Source organism: Mustela lutreola, chromosome 2 (assembly GCF_030435805.1).
Source record: "Mustela lutreola isolate mMusLut2 chromosome 2, mMusLut2.pri, whole genome shotgun sequence".
Taxonomy (NCBI): Eukaryota; Metazoa; Chordata; class Mammalia; order Carnivora; family Mustelidae; genus Mustela; species Mustela lutreola.
The window spans coordinates 180,416-196,655 of record NC_081291.1 but is presented as its reverse complement, the minus strand read 5'-3'; the positions used below and the strand labels follow the sequence as shown (position 1 = coordinate 196,655).

The 16,240-nt window shown below is 60.6% G+C and overlaps 1 protein-coding gene across 1 annotated transcript; it reads left to right on the top strand.

Moving 5' to 3' along the window:
• The first annotated feature begins 10,999 nt into the window (after nt 1-10,999).
• CIMAP1D (CIMAP1 family member D) lies at nt 11,000-16,015 on the top strand. The gene is made up of 4 exons (XM_059159124.1): nt 11,000-11,389; nt 12,212-12,319; nt 14,034-14,147; nt 14,981-16,015. Exons 1-4 carry the CDS (start codon nt 11,254-11,256, stop codon nt 15,463-15,465), a joined length of 843 nt encoding a protein of 280 aa, XP_059015107.1. The 5' UTR covers nt 11,000-11,253; the 3' UTR covers nt 15,466-16,015.
• The last annotated feature ends 225 nt before the right edge of the window (nt 16,016-16,240 follow it).

Here is a 16,240-nt window from a genome sequence, read left to right as displayed (position 1 = left end):
GCTGGTCCCCTACTGGGGCTGGAGGGCTCAGGCCAGGAAAGCACTGAATGAGCTAAAAGGCAAGGGTGGGGCCTCGAGGGTCCCTAGCATCCTGCAGCTGGGGCTCCCAGAAGGGAAACCCTTGGCTTCAGGTCCTCCGGCTAACTCACGCTGTGCTGTCCTCCAGCAGTGGCTCCTCGCTGATGGGGCCCCCACCCAAAGGGCTGTGGGGGCACTTGGGGACCCACCATCAAGCTTCTTGGGGGCTCTGGGCTGCAGGGCAGGTGACCGTGCTGGGAGTCTGAAGGGTGATCAGGAGCTGGGGTGGGTGCCAAAGAGGAAGCGTGGCCCAGGAGGATGGTCCGGGGAGAAGAGAGTGAGTGTGAGAGGCCAATGTGGCGGTCCCTGTCCCTGGAGGCAGGCAGGAGTCTGGTGGGACACAGGTGGGTTGAGGGTGGGGCCTTGTCTGACAAGTTTGCTGTGCTGGTCGGGGGCCCTGGGCCACCGTTTTGCGCAGCTCCGCGGGGAGCAGGTAGAAGACGAAACTGTAGAGGCTGGGGCCCTGGCACAGGCCGAGGGTGCTGGTGACGGTGTTCTGCCCACAGCTGGGGACGGCACTGCAGGGGTCACCCCCCCAGACTCCTCCAGGGCAGAGGGCAGAGCATGCCCCAAAACAGCCCTAGGAGGTGCCGGCAGACCAGGGTGGAGTCTGGGAGTCAGATCATCTGTGGGTCCAACCAGAGACTAACATGTTCACCCATCATCCAGCCGTCTGTCTGTCCATTTCTCACTTACCCATCATCCGTCCATTGTCCATTGTCCGGGCGCCTACGTGTCCACATGTCCCGCATCATCGCCCACCCACCCATCCAGCCCCTCTTCCATCCTCCTGCACCGAGCACCCTCCCGGTTCCGCCGCCGCCCACGCAGACCACGCCCCCCCCCCCCCCCCCCAGCCAGCCGGAGGCACCTGAGGAAGTCGTCGCTGCTACAACCCCACGAAATGCAGACTCTTTGGCTTTTCTTTTTTTTTTTTTTTTTTTTTTTTTTTTTTTTTTTAAAGATTTATTTATTTATTTGACAGAGAGAGAGAGAGAGATCACAAGTTGGCAGAGAGGCAGGCAGAGAGAGAGGAAGGGAAGCAGGCTCCTCCTGAGCAGAGAGCCCGATGCGGGGCTTGATCCCAGGACCCTGAGATCATGACCTGAGCCGAAGGCAGCGGCTTAACCCACTGAGCCACCCAGGCGCCCCCTCTTTGGCTTTTCTATGAGGAGGCAGGCCACCTTGCCAGGCAGATATGCGGTGAAAAATTCAAGTCGTTCAGAAGGGTTTGCTCATGCGGCACCAGGTCCAGGGCTGGCTCGGGTCCAGCCTGGCTGCCCAGGCCCAACTGCAGGGACAGCAGGGCTGGGTCCCAGCACTGATCGAGGCTGCAGCGGAGCTGCTGGCCACGTGTGCCTATGGCCACTGCCTACGGATCTGCCACGTGTCCCTATGGACCTCCTGAAATGCAGTTTTTTTTTTTTTCTTTAAAGTTTTTATTTATTTATTTATTTGACAGAGATCACAAGTAGGCAGAGAGGCAGGCAGAGAGAGAGAGAGGGAAGCAGGCACCCTGCCTAGCAGAGAGCCCGATGTGGGGCTCGATCCCAGACCCTGAGATCATGACCTGAGCTGAAGGCAGAGGCTTAACCCACTGAGCCACCCAGGCGCCCCTGAAATGCAGTTTTAATTAAGATTTTAACTTAGGGGCACCTGGGTGGCTCGGGTCATGATCCCAGGGTCCTGGGATGGAGCCCGGCATCGTGTTCTCTGCTAAGCAGGGAGCCTGCCTTCCCCCTCTCTCTCTGCCTGCCTCTCTGCCTACTTGTGATCTCTCTCATAAATAAATAAAATCTTTAAAAAGCCCCAGTATCACATATTGGAACAACTGTATTTTGGATACACTCTGTATTATGTTTTATTTTACATTTTACAAAATTCATTTTACTTATGCCACTTTTTAAAGACTAATTTTTTTTTTTCAATTTTAAAAAAGATTTTATTTATTCAGGGCACCTGGGTGGCTCAGTCGTTAAGCGTCTGCCTTCAGGTCAGGTCATGATCCAGCCCCGCATCGGGCTCCCTGCTCAGCAGGAAGACTGCTTCTCTCTCTCCCACTCCCCCTGCTTGTGTCCCCTCTCTCGCTGTGTCCCTGTCAAATAAATAAATAAATAAAATCTTAAACAAAGAGATTTTATTTATTCATTTGACAGAGGCAGAGAGAGGAGAAGCGAAGGTGGACTCCATCCCAGAACCCTAGGTTCACGGCCTGAGCCAAAGGCAGACATGTAGCCCACTGAGCCACCAGGTGTTCTGATTTTCTCTCTCCACCCAGTGAGGGGTCCAATGTCACCACCGCAGGAACCACAGTCACACTCCGCACCCACTGAGTCAGCCAGGAACCCGCATTCATGCCACCCTTCTTCCTGTTTTTTTCAACATGATTGTGGGTGAATTTCAGTGACCTGTGTGCTCTAGCAAGCAGGGCGCTTTGACCTCAGGCTGGGTTTGTGGTCTGTCCTGAGCACGGAATGGAAATGTCCTTTCCTGAGGTGGGGAGCTCTCCTCTCCTTCTCCACCTAACTCCAGGCAGAGATGTAGGGGCCCCTGGTGTTTTAATGGGTTAGGACGGTGGTTGTCCCGCAGGTGGTCCTGCCCTGAGGGGACACTGGGTGATGCCTGGGGGACACATGTGGTTGTCCGAGCTGGGGTGCTCCCGGCCTGGAGGGGATGGGTCCCCTCTGCTCAGCCCCCCACATCGCCCAGGGAACAATCAAACCCCAATGCCAGCGGCGCTGGAACTTCCGAGGTCGGGTGGGTAAGGCCGGTGGATTCATAGGGGCTAGGCTGGGGGTCCCGTCGGCCGGACTGTGGAGGGAGTAGGCGTGAGGCTGGGGGGTCATAGTCAGCGCCCGGACCTGACCCCTCAGGGATGCTCTCTGCCCCAGGAGCTTCTTTGGGAAGCAGGGTCTGCACCCGCCTGTGAGTGAGGCCCGGGGGCTCCCGCACCACCGTGGGAGTCCAGGAGCCGCGTCTGGATGATGAGGTGGGGCCACGATCTGGGCGTGGTTAAGCTGGCGCTGGGGGTGCTTCTGCGGGGTGGGGGTGGGGAACCGAGGTGCAGGGCTGTGCCTGGGCGTCGGGGGCAGGGGCCTGGGTGGACCGCGCTGGGTTTCTGGTGCTGGGGAGGGAATGGCGTTAGGGTTCAGCGTCCAAGGCCGAGACTGGCAGTCCCAGCCGGTCGGGATGGGCTGTGGGTGCCCGGCACGGTCCTGGCTGGGGGTGCGGCACCGGATCGTGCTGGTGCCGAGGCGCGGGGCGGGAGGGCTCGAGGCTCTCGGCGCCGCCGTCCTTGGGGACCATCTTCCTAGCCAGCAGGACGCGGCGGTTCAGCCGCTGCTTCTTCTCGCCGGTCGCGGGGCCTCGGCCCTGCAGCGCGTTCGCATCCCGCAGCCCCGCGCCGACTGGGTCCCTAAGCCCGGGTCAGCGCCTCCCGCGGGGCTCGGCAGACGCGCCCGCGGCGACCACAGGTCCCGGCGGCCCCCGCGCCCGCCCCGCGCCGCCGCACTACAACTCCCGGCATGCCGCGGGCCCCGGGCCGGTGTTTCCCACAAGGCCACGCGCGGCGCCGCGCCGCCGCCCCCCGACCCCGCCGCCCCGAGTCCCGCCGCCCCCCGACCCCGCCGCCCCGAGTCCCGCCGCCCCCCGACCCCGCCGCCCCCCGACCCCGCCGCCTGGAGTCCCGCCGCCCCCCGACCCCGCCGCCCCACGGTCCCGCCGCCCCACGACCCCGCCGCCCCCCGACCCCGCGGCCCGGAGTCCCGCCGCCCCCCGACCCCGCGGCCCGGAGTCCCGCAGCCCCGCCGCCCCGCGTCCTTGCGGTTCCCGACCCTGCAGCTCGCGAGGGGCCGGGAGGGGCTGTGCGTCCCGGCGCTAGGGAGCTCGAGGGATGTCCCTAACGGCCGGAGGGTCTTCGGGGTCCGGCGAAGTGGCGCTGGGGACCAGGGTCTTGCCGAGGGGCGGCTCGTCGCGGGGGCCTGATGTCAGGGTCTGAGAGCGGGGGCTCGGGGTGCGGGTCCCTCGGTTTGCAAGTGTTTATGCCTGCCGGTGCCAGCGGGGCAGCAGAGGGCCCAGTGGGCAGAGCCCCGCGCCCAGGAGCTTCCGTCCTGACGCGGGCGGGAGGGCACCGAGCGCGAGGAGCAGGCGGGCGCCGGCTTCCGCAGCCCTCCCGGTCGCGGCTGACTCCAGGCTGACCCCAGCCGTCCGCTCTCGGGAGCTCCGGGTCCCCTGTTCGCTGGTGGGAAGCGCTGTGAGCGGAGGAAGGGTGGGGGGTGGAGGGTCTGGTCGCGTGGAGGGGCCCGTGGGGTGGAGCGCGGCTCCCGGAATCCGCGAGCGCCTGTGCGGGAAAGGGCGTGTCGCCGAGAAGGTGCAGCCGGTGCAAAGGCCCCGAGCCCAGGGCTGCCCGCTGCGTTCTAGGAGAGCAGAGAGGCCAGAGGGGCTGCTCCAGACGGGTGGGTGAAGCCAGAGACGAGAGGAAGGACCTGGCTGGGTGCGACTCTGGGCTCCAGGAAAGCCGCCAAGACATCTGTCCAGCCCTCCAGCCCTCTGAGCACAAGCCTCCCTTCCCCGAACCTCAGTGTTTGCATCGGGAAGACGGGGACCGGGCAGAGCACGCGAGCTGATCCTACTCCCGCCCAGTCCCCCGTGGAAAGCTGCTGCTCTCCCGGATGGAGACAGGAGGGGAGACTGGCAGGTTCCGTGCGCTCTGGTCGTGGGGAGAACAAGTCTGCTTTGTTAGAGTCCCCTCGGAATAAAGGGGCAGGCAGCCACAGAGGCACGTGAGTCTGAGTTGGGGCTGGCCTCAGGACAAAGGACAATTGCAGATGCCCAGGAGGAGTGGATGGGAAGTGCCAGATTGTGGCAGATGGAGGTCAGAGTGGCAGCTGGCACTGCATGGAGGCCCTCTGTGCACCTGTCTGCTGCTGCCGGGGTGCCAGCGACAGAAGACAGGAGTCACTCAATACACCCAGCCTTATGCGGCGCCTGGAGGGCTCAGTTGGTGAAGCGTCTGCTCAAGTCATGGCCTCGGGGTCCTGGGATCCAGCCCCACGTCATAGGTGGACCTGCTGCTGCCTCTCCCTCTGCCCCTCCCTCCTGCTTGTGCTTGCTGTCTCTCAAATGAAGTCTAAAAAAACTCCCAATAACCCAAAACTCCCCCTCAGGCTTCTGGGGGCATAGCCTCATTTTCAGCTTCCAGATGATTTTAGAAAGGAGTGGCGGGAACTTGGGCCGGTAGCAGAGTAATGTGGACGATGGTCCCCCTTTCCCACGCGTCACTAGGAGTTCATCATGCACTGGCTCAGCTCCAGGACAAAACAGGCGCCGCTGTGGCCTCTCCCTCTGCGTGCTCCGTTCACGTGCGTGCGTGCGTGTGTGTGTGTGTGTGTGTGGCGTGGTAGTGCAGGGGTGTGGCTAAAGGGATCCACAGGCCCCTCGCCTGGGTTCAGCCTCAGACCTGTTCTTGAGGGGATGGAGGTCAAAGCCTGACTCCTTGTCTCTTACACCTGACCTCAGCTGACCTCGCCCCTCCTCTGCCCAGAGCCCTGCAGGGTGCCCACCCCCGCTCAGGGTAAAAGCCCAAGCCCCCACCCCGTGCCCCCCCCCCCCGTCCCCATCCCTTCCCTACACTTTCTTCCTCTCTCTCTGCTCCCCTCACTCTGTTCCAGCCATAGGAACTCTGTTCCAGCCATAAGGGCCTCCTCACTGTTCAACACGTAAGCCTGGTGCTTTCCCAGGACCTTTGCACGGGTTGTGCCCTCTGGAATGCTGGGAACAGCATTATTTGCAGTAGCCTCAAAGGGAAACCCCCTAGAAGCTCATCAAATGAAGCGTGCAGCCTTCATGCGTCGATACTACACTCAGCAATGAAAGTGAATGGTTTACAACCATACCCAGCCAGAGGATAGTTCGGACACACTAGGTCTAGGGAAAGGTCTCACAAGAGTACAGTACACAGTTTATATATAAAAACGGGGGGCAACAGCCCCGCTTTTGAAGTCAGGGCAGTGGTTACAAGGTAGAGGGGAGGAGGTGACTGCAAGTGGGCATGATGGGGCTCAGCCTTAGGCTGAGAACCGCTGGACTGAGGGAGCCCTGACCCTGAAGCAGTCTCGGTCCCTGCTGACAGCACGGTGGCCGTGGTCAAACTGCGGCTGCTGCAAAATACGCTCCAGGTGCAAGACGCAGGCTAGATTTTGAAGCCTTGGCATCAAGGAAAGAATGTAAAATGTCAACCACAGTGTTTGTATACGGAAGTGGTACTGTTTTGCTTCTGTTGAGTTAAATGTATCATTAAAATTGGTTTATCTTGTTTCTCTTCTGTGACATGGCTACTAGAAAATTCAGGATTGCACGTGTGGTTTGCATTCTGGGTCTTGTGGGCAGTGTCGGTCACCCCTGCACAGGCTGCTACATAGTAGGTGCCCAGTCTGTACAGTTCCTGCGCTCACAGCCAGACAGGCCAGGTTAGAAGTCTGGATGTGTTCGTGGCACAGGGAGAGAGCCCAGGGAATGTTTTGGTTTCAAAAGGTCATTTGGTTCTTGTGTAGAAGATGGGTTACAGAGGAGGAAGGGAGATGAGGGAATCTGGGGGCGGTGATTCAGGAAGAGATGAAGTTAGCGGAGAGACGGCAGGACCAGGGCCCGTGGCCGGGACACCCATCGCTGTTGCTGTTACACAGAATACCAGCCCATCCTGCCTGTTGCTGAGACCTTTCCCCTGGCTGGCTTTGAAAATCCAAGCATCCATGTTAGGAGGCCACCTGGCCAGACGCCATTGGGAAGGGGGCTCCCAGTCCTCCAAGCCAAGGAAACAAGCCTTGCAACACTCCGAGGGAGCTGGGAAGTGGACCGCTCCCCGTTGGAGCCTCCCGGGTCAGCCCCCAGCTCGCCCAACACCAGCAGAGCGGGGACCTGGCTCTGTCATCTCCGAGACTGTGACACAAGACATGTGGGTGTTTTTGAGCCGCTGTTTGGGGTCCTTGTGTCTGTGGCAGAGAGAAGCCACAACCTGGACTGGCAGAGCTAGCGGTCTCCCAGAGTCCACGTCCCACCACTGCAAAACCGAGCTCTGCATCTTCTCCCAACACCTGCATTTCCCCTCCTGGTCACAGGCAGCCCCATCTCGTCCTGTTCTCAGGCCCAAATCCTGGAGGAACCACATCAGGTGTGGCTCCCAAACCTGCTGGTTTTCGCTTTCCGGTAGCTCTGGGACCCACCTGCTGGCTTTCTCCTGCACCGCGAGCTGGCGGAGCCCACAGTACCCCTTCGCCCCCCATTTCCCACCGCTTCGCCGCCCCCCGCCCCCCCCCCCCCCCCCCGTCTCCCCATCTCTTCCCCGACTCCGTCACCGCACTCCATCCCGCATCTCCCCTCCCGACCTTTCTCCCCCAGCTCCTCCCCACGATCTCCTCCCCACCCCCCCCAGCTCCTCCCCGTCTCCCCCACCCCTCCCTGACCAGGGCAGTCTCCTAGCTTCTTGTCCCCCGGCGCCGCCCACGATCCGTTCTCCCCGCTGCCGCCAGAGGGCGCCGGTAGCACCGAGGCCGGCCGGCGTCGGACCTGCCCGCAGCCCTCCAGGACTCCCCGGTGCCTCTGTGCCCCTGGGTAAACGCCCCTGCCCTCTCAGGGACCCTGCACGACCTGCTCCTTCTCCTTCCCCATCACTCATCACGCTCCAACCGATATGGGCCTCCTCGCTGTTCCTTGGGAATGCTAGGCGCTCTTGAGGCTCAGGGCCTTTGCACCTGCTGTGCCTTCTCCCCTGGCTCCCTCCTCACCTCCTTCAGGACTCTCTTGAACATCACCTTCTCCGTGAGGCTTCCCCTGACCACGCCACTTCAAACTGCAAACTCCCCACACCTCCAAGCCCTCCCTGGCCTCGATTTTTTCCCACGACAGGACTTTGACTTCTAAAGTAATGTAAAACGCACTCACCCCTTTGCCTATCTCAACAAAAGGATGAGGAAGGGACTTGATGTGTTTTGTTCACACCTGTTCTCCCAGCGCCTGAACCGTGCCTGGCGCACAGTGGGCACACATATAAACACCGTCGGATTGATAATTATGAGCATCGATGCTGTGAACTCCGTCCAGCAGCCTCCTCGGGGGGACTGAGGCCCGGAGCCCCGGAGCCCCCAGGGCTGGATCATATGGCTGAGGGAGGACGCTCGCGCCCTATCCCAGTCCGGCCTGCCTTGTTCTACTTTGCTGAGTTGCTCTCTTCTGTCAGTGAATCAGACTGGATTAAAAACATGGCTCATTTGCATGGTCCTACAATTGGCTTCTCATTTACATGCCTTTAGTTGGCCGTGGTGAGGAGCCAGAAGTGAGCGGATGGACAGGGCGGACAGATAGAAGCTGGTGTGATCGGCTGGAGGCCGGGCTGGGGAGGTTTCTGTGGCTAAACTCAGTCTGGTGATACTGCTGGACCTTGAGGTCTCCAAACCTCCCCTTCAGGCTCAGGCAGTCATTCCTGTCTATCCTCACCCCGCATTAGCCCTTGGCTATTTTCCGTGTCGCAGTGGGGAAACCGAGGCAGTCAGGGCCGCATCCCAGCTGGAACCTGGATGAAGGATCATCCTCCAGCCAGGTCCCCGGTCTTTCCACCTCCTGGTCCTGAGTCCTTGAGGCTGGTCTCAGTGGCAGTATCTCTGGGCTCCTGCACTGCTGGCCAGTTTTGGTCGGTGGGACAGACTGGTTGGCAGGGGGAGGGGGAGGAGGAGGTTGGGGTATTGACCTCCTGTCTCTCTCATCAGTGCCTAGTTCAGTTCACAGTGCTGGAGTCTGTGCTGCTTCTGGAAAGAAGCAAATGGCTTGTCCAATTTGGGGGGCCCACAGGTGTCTGAGAATGGAGGTGTCAAGGTGTCCCAGGTGGAGGGAAATCAAGCAGGCACCCTGAGGTGGGACCCGGCAGGAGTGGCTTCAAGGAATAGGAGTGCTACTGTGACAAGAGTCAAGTGAGCGAGTCGAGCGCGTGAGGACTGAAGGATCGGAGTCGAGGGCAGAGGGGAAGAAGGGGGACTCTGTGCCTGGCAGGAACCTTAAGTGCCAGTGAGGGCCTGGGTTTTATTCTTGCGGCTGCAGGAGTCCACAGCGGGCTTTCAGCCCTCCTGGAAAGCTGAGCTGGGATTAGAGTCTGGGAGAAGCCCTTGACCCTAACCTTGGAATGAAAATCTCAGTCAGAATGCCCTGGACTCAACTCTTGGCTCTGCTGCTAAGTTACTCAGGGACCTGCACATGTCTCCTCCACTCCCGGAGCCTCCATTTCCCGGCGGTGACCACAGATGAGGGTTAGCAACAGCATTTCCCTCAGTGGGATCCTGAGATAATTAACCAGCGCAGTGCCCGTGAAGTGTCTGAGCCCGTAAAGGATGGGAGTTTTCCCGTTGGTGGCTTCACAGAGACCTTACTGTCCCTTTAAGGCATGTGGGTCTGTACCGATGTCTCTTTTCCAGTCTTGATATTGGTCATTTGTGTTCTTTTTCATTGGTTTTTGGGCATTCTAGCTTGAGCTTTATTAAATTTGTTGATCTTTTTAAAGAACCAGGTTTTGGGTGGAGGGGCTTTGTTGACTCTTTTAAATATTTTTTATTTTTATTTATTTATTTTTTTGTTGATCCTTTCTACAGTTTTCCGTTTCAGGCATTTCTACTCTTATGTCTTTAATTTCCTTCCTTCCACTTATTCCTCTTTTTCTAGCTACTTAAGGTGGAACCTGAAGTCACAGGTGTTAAGATCTTCTCCCCCTTCTTTTCTTTCTTTTTTTTAAAAAAATATTTTATTTATTTATTTGACAGGGAGAGAGAGAGATATATCACAGGTAGGGAGAGAAAGAGGGGGAAGCAGGCTCCCCGCCAAACAGCCCGATGCGGGGTTCGATCCCAGGACCCCGAGATCATGACCCGAGCCAAAGGCAGAGGCTTTAACCCACTGAGCCACGCAGGCAGCCCCTTTCTTTTCTAATATAAACATTTCAGACTCATTATGAACTCCTTAACAGTTTGATTAAAAAGTTAAATTATAAGTTGTACTAAAATTACATTGAGGAGTGAACTGCATCGTATGTAAGTTATAGCTCAATAAAGCTGTTGAAAGTCAGAGTGCAAAATGGCCTGACAGCACACATGGAAGACACAGGAGTTTGAATTCTGCTCTGTCAGGTTCCTGAGCCCCTTCTTAGAGCCTGACACAGCAGTTGCCTTTAGTGGAGGCAGGGAAATAAACTCTATTTGGGGAGTAAGTCTCTGTTGGCTTCTGGGAGGCAGTGCGTCGTCCTCAGAGGCCCGCCATTGCCTCCTTGCCATCGTTGCTTCTGCCCCGGGGCCTTTGCACGGCCATTTCCTTATGACATGCTCTTCTTTTACCTTCTCAATTCAAAGACCCGTCCTCCTGCCCCAGCACTTGGCCGGCACCTATGCTGCCATTGTGGGCTCCTACCTGGTTGGTGTTTTCTAGCACATTTAACACCTTCTTATATACTGTGTGCTCTTTTCTTAATTCTTTCTTGTTTATTTCCTTTGTTCCCTCCTGAGAACACCAGCTCCTTTCTGTCTACTCCTTTGTGTCCCCCTAGCCCAGACAGAACCTCGTACTCAGCAGGAGCTCAGTGGATGCAAACTGGATGAGGGAGGCCGGCGGGCAGGGAGGCCGGCTCCTTGGCCTGAAGTTGCAGCTCCCGGCAATCTCACCGTCTGACCTTGCGCTCCGCCTCGGTTTCCCCAGCTGCAGAAATGGGGCCACACTTCCCAAGACCTCATCAGTCCCTGCTGCGACAAGGCTGCAGGTGTTCCGTTTATGGCTTTGGCTCCCTGGAGCCTTCTCTGGACCCAGCTGCCCAGGTTGATGGCTCCCTGGGGACCCGCTCTGCTGACATCGGATTCTTTCCTGGACCATCCAGCCACCAGGCCGACACTCGATCCTGGCCGCACTTCCAGGCCAGCGTCCGCTGACCAGCCCACTAGGGCCAGGGCCCCAAGACTCTCTGCTGACAGACAAGGGACTGTCTGTGCAGTCCCTGGGGGGCGGGGGCTGAGGCCAGGGCTCTGCCAACGCCAGCACAAGCCACCAGGCCCGAGGACAGTGCCGGGAGCTGCGGCCGGGAGCTGCGGCTGCGGCCAAGACGGCAGCCTGCGTGGCCCCTGCCTGGTCCCTGTGCCCCTTGCAGCCCTCCACATGCTCGCCATGGGGACCCTTGGCTGTGACCCCGATCCACGGCTCACCACAGCACCCCAGGGCTGGCGGGCCGCCGAGTGCCGGATTCTGGACGTCGGCTTGAGGAAGTCCTGCGGGACGGCCACCATGGAGAACGGTATGCTCCAGCTGCGGAGGAGGGAGGCCTTGGCGGGAGGTGCTCGTCCTGCTCTATTCTCCCCAGCTCCACTGCGGTTTCCGGGATTCGGGGAGCCCAGCTGGAGGTGGGAGGCTCTGGCAAGTCCCTGCCCTTCCCCAAACCTGTCTCCCTCCTAGAAGGGAGGGTGTGAGCATGGCTCTTGGGTGCGCTTCCGTCCAGCAAGAACAGGGCGCGCGGTGGGCAGGCACCTCGGCGGGGCTGCTGCCGCCACAGCGACAGGCGGCAGAGGTCCGCGGGGCAGACAGACAAGAAGTCTGTGGTGGGTTAGCCGACCACGAAGCAGCGAGGACAGAGTGGGTGAGAGCGGGGCTGTGAGGCCAGACATTCTGCTGTGGCCTGAGCCTTCCCACTCTGATGCACTCGGTGGGGCCCGGCTCCGGTGCACGCTTCTGTGCGTGACAGAACAACACGGGGGAGGCTCTGGGGCCCTGACCTTCCTGCTGAGGCCACCAAACACTGCAGTTGTGACAGTACGTCTCTGTCTGGGCCTCGGTTTCCCCACCTGAGACGGCGCGTCTCTGTTGGGCCTCGGTTGTCCCAATGTGCCGTGGAGCAGGAGGACGCTGCTGGCCTTGTGGCCCCTCCTACCTTTGACTCAGGTTTGACTCACAATGCCCCTCACTCACTTCCCCCCCGTAGTGGGGGGCGGGCAGCTCCTACCCTCTACCCCTGCCATGGAGGGTGGCGGGCAGCCTGGGCGGGGGCTCAGTGGCTGCGCCCTGGGTTCCTGCCCATGTGCCAGTGTCTGGAGCTGCAGGAAGTGACCGCAGGACTTTGCAGGCTCGGGGCCAGGCTTGTACATCCTGCCGCCCACTGTGGGCTACATCAACCACGACTGTACCAGGGCGCTGAGCCCGGCCTACTCCCTCTTCTGGAGGCCCAGCCCCGGTAAGCTTGGGGTAGGTGGGGGAGGGCCCCTCTGAGCCCCCGTCTCCTGCTGAGCCAGCAGCCCTGCCTGGCTTGCACGGTGACCCTGGGGAAGGTTCCTCTGTGTCCTTGGGAGAGAAGGGAAGGCCGGACGCAGTGTGCTGCACAGTGCCAGAGCCTGCCTTCTGGCCTCGAGGCTTCCCTGCTGCCCGACTGTGGACGTGACGCCCAGTAGCTCGGTGCCCCAGCATCCTCCCCTTCAAACAGTGACAGTGTACCCTTTCCAGAGCTATCCTCAGCATGAAGCCAACAGGTGCCTGCCCACGTCAGTGAGCCAGGATTAGCGCCTGGTGTCCAGGCAGGGCATCGCGGGGGGTCCTAGCCTCAGTTTCCCCATCAGCAAGACGGGGCTCCTTGCAGACAGCTGCGGAGAGGGCACGTTGACCATCTCTGCTGAGTGGACAGGCAGTGGGGGGCAGGGCTGGCCCAGTCAGCGGGGTCCTCTCTTCTGCGTCACCTGCCTTTCCCCTGGCGGGGCTGCTGTGTCAGGGTAGGGACAGGGTCAGCGCCATCTGTGCCGCTCACGTGGGTGGCCGTGGCCCCAGCTCACTGCCCGTCGAGCTGCCCGTGCACGCTACTTGTGGTGCGGCCATCACGTTCCTAATAGGAGTGCTCACAGACTCCATCGCCCCATTTCCCAGAGCTGAGGTCCCCAGTGCTCCTGGGTGGGGGAAGGTCCCCCACAAGGACTCTGATTCCAGGGATGAGAGTTTGGGGTGGGGGTGGGCTGACTGAATTTGCCGGGCAGCAGCAGCTTCTCAGCCTTCACAATCAGCCCAAATCCCGACCTGAACCGAAACAAAACTCCAGAAGCTCCAAGTGGTCCCAGAAGGCAAAGGAGGGAAGTGGCCTGTTGTCTTCCACCGGGGAGGGCTCAGAACCTCGCCTCTGCCCACAGCAACCTGGCTTCTCCCGGGACACAGCCTGGGACAGAGGGACAGACTGGCTCGGGGGAAGACGGGGGAGGGTGGGAGCCAGTGTAGACTTAGCTGATTCCCTGGGAAGACTTCTTGGAGGTGGAGACATGTGGTCTGGGCTGTGGAGGGTGAGAAGTTCAGTCAAGCCCGCGGGAGACCAGGGACGTGGTAGAGCTGGCAGCAGACGCACAGGCCTGGAGCTGGGCATGTGGTGGGTCAGCTCGTGTGTGGGCTGTGAGTCCGTGTCACACTGACGACGCGCGGAGGCACACGCATTCACGGCTCAGCTGCGGCAGTGACTTCAGTTTCAGCGAGGGTCTGGGCCATGAGACGCCCCGCGTGGGGCCGCCCTCCACCGACCCTCCTCCGTTCCATCTTCTCACCCTGCCCCCGAGGACACTGAGGCAGAGACACGGCTCCCGGGGGCCGCGCTAAGACCCACACGGCCCCCCCCCCCGGGGGCAAGCCCAAGCACGGTGGGGGCCTTCCTCAGGGTCTAGTTAGTCTTACTGTACGTGCAATTCCAACCAACCGCCGGCGGGTTCCCTGGTCCACGGCCGAGGACAGGTTGAGGGAGGGACAGCTGTGATCATGAGGACACAGCAAGGACAAAGTCGGGGCAAGCAGACCTCAGGGGTCCAAGCTGGGGCTGCGGGCTGTCTGGAGGGAGGGTGCCCTGGGGTGGAGCAGGGGCACTGAGCGGGGTCGAGGGGGCCTTCAGAGGTGCTCTCAGGACCCTGGGCTCCCCCCTCCCCCAGCATCTCCACAGGACACCAGCCCTGGGCCTGTCTACTTCCTGGACCCAAAAGTCACCCGGTTTGGCCGAAGCTGCACCCCGGCCTACTCCATGCAGGGCCGAGGCAAGTCGCGGGGTAAGTACCTGGTCAGGGCTGCCCTCCAGGGGCCCTGCCCTTTCCGATCCTGTCTGTCCCCCCTCCCCCACGTCCTGGAACTGCAGTGTCTTTGCATGTCAAAATAAACGCGCTCCGAGGAGGGGCCTGAGAGAACATGGACGTGACACCGAGCACAGGTGGCGCTGTGAGGGCAGCTGGGGCTCAGCCCTGGCATCGCCCCTCCGCCCGACTAACCCAGCGCCCCGCCGCTCTGTCCGTCCCTCCGTCCACCCATGATCCATCCATCCACAACCCGTAAGCCCCTTTATCCGTCCACCCGGTCATCCACGCATGCGCCCCGCCATCTCTCCCTCCCTCCTGGGAGGGCTCTGCCTAGGGGGAAGGGGTGGGGGAGGCAGCAGGAATGAGGGGGCTTTGGGACCGTTTGGGAGGATGAGAAGCAGCTCCTGGAGGTGGGAATGGGAAAGTGGGCGGTGTGCCTGGCAGGGCTGCGTGGGCAAAGGCCCAGAGGCTTAACGAGAACAGCCTGGGGGCGCCTGGGTGCTTGCGCCGGCTAAGTGTCCAACACTTGATTTTGGCTCAGGTCATGATCTCAGGGTCATGAGAAGGAGCCCTCTGCTGGGCTCACACCCTGGGCATGGAGCCAGCTTAAGATTCTCTCGCTCCCTCTTCCCCTTGCCTACTCTCTTTGAAACCACAAAGAAAGAGGGAACAGCCTGCTCTACGGGGAGGTCTGGGAAGCAGGAGAGCCCTGCCCGAGAGTGCCGTGAGGCACAGGGAGCACAGAGGCAGCCACGCGAGGTCTTCGAGCAGGCGAGGACGCTGCCAACCCTCTCACCTCCTTCTCACAGGTCTGGAGGTGACACCAGGCCCCGGGGCCTACAGCCCAGAGAAGGCAGCCCCTGTGCGTCAGCGGACCTCCCCGGCTTTCACTCTGGGCTCCCGCCTGCGCCCACAGCTCCAGGACACCTCAGCCCCTGCCCCCAACGCCTACACCCTGCCCTCCCTCTGGGGCTCCCAGATATTCACCAAGCCCCGCAGCCCCAGCTACACAGTGGCAGGCCGCACGCCCCCAATCCGCCCCCCTCAGGACCCTGCTGAGATCCCAGGCCCTGGCCAGTATGACAGCCCAGACCCCAACACCTACCGTCAGCGCCGGCCCGCCTTCACCATGCTGGGCCGGCCTCGTGCCCCCCGGCCCCCGGAAGAGACCCCTGGGCCTGGAACCCACAGACCTGAGCAGGTCATCATGACCAAAGCCAGAGCCCCAGCATTCACCATAGGCATCCGCCACTCCAAACAGGCGGCCACCATGGCTATGGACACCACGCCCTGACACCTTTGGGGTCAGGATTCCTAGCTGCCCCTGAACCAAGCCTCAGTTTACCTGCCTTGTCAAGTGGGGGTGTGGGAAGACCCCTCCTGGGTCTCGCCTTGGCCAGTGGGGGGCTTGGAGAAGTGGCAAGCAGGCGCCTCTTTCCTCCCTTTTTTCTGAACTTTGAGGTCCTTCTAGGCCACCTGCTTCCTTTGGTCTCTGGAGGCTGTGACCCTGTGGCCCTGTGCGGGGTGAGCTTCCTTCCAGTGCCCCAGTTTCTTCCTCCTGGTCATGCCAGGCCGAGTCAGGCCAGGCAGAGAAAGGGACAACCCCAGCCCTCCCGAGAGGCTGGCTGGAGATGAGCTTCCTGTGTCCTAGAACTCAGCGTCCGCCCTGCTAGGGCCTGGGTCCCCAAGACAGCTCAGGTTTCGGCTAAACTCGGGCTCTCCCCTGCTTCTCACAGAAGCACAGCTGCCTGCGCTGGTTCCAGCCCCCAAATCGGGCAGGAAGCAGCCTGATTCCCCTCTCTAGCTGCCTGCCAATAAATCTGTCTGTGGCGCAAGAGCTGCCAGCATCACACACGTGAGCTCATTTAACCCACTGTCCACGTCAAAGAAAGGAGACTTAAAATGATGCTCTTCAGATCCAGACCCCCCCAATTCTGCAGCCCCTCGGGGGACCAAAGGGACCCAGAGCTCGTTAAGGAGAGAGGCAGAGCCAGGGCTGAGAATGAGGGAAGCCAGGCAAGCTTCTTGGAAGAGGGGACATTGAAACTGGGCTTTGAAGGATGTATAGG

What these genes read in the sequence shown, in the direction of transcription:
- CIMAP1D (XM_059159124.1), top strand. Translation starts at nt 11,254, where the DNA reads ATGCTCGCCATGGGGACCCTTGGCTGTGACCCCGATCCACGGCTCACC. An exon ending in CTTCTGGAGGCCCAGCCCCG is followed by an intron (nt 12,320 to 14,033) that starts GTAAGCTTGGGG and finishes CCCCTCCCCCAG; the next exon opens with CATCTCCACAGGACACCAGC. An exon ending in GGGCCGAGGCAAGTCGCGGG is followed by an intron (nt 14,148 to 14,980) that starts GTAAGTACCTGG and finishes TCCTTCTCACAG; the next exon opens with GTCTGGAGGTGACACCAGGC.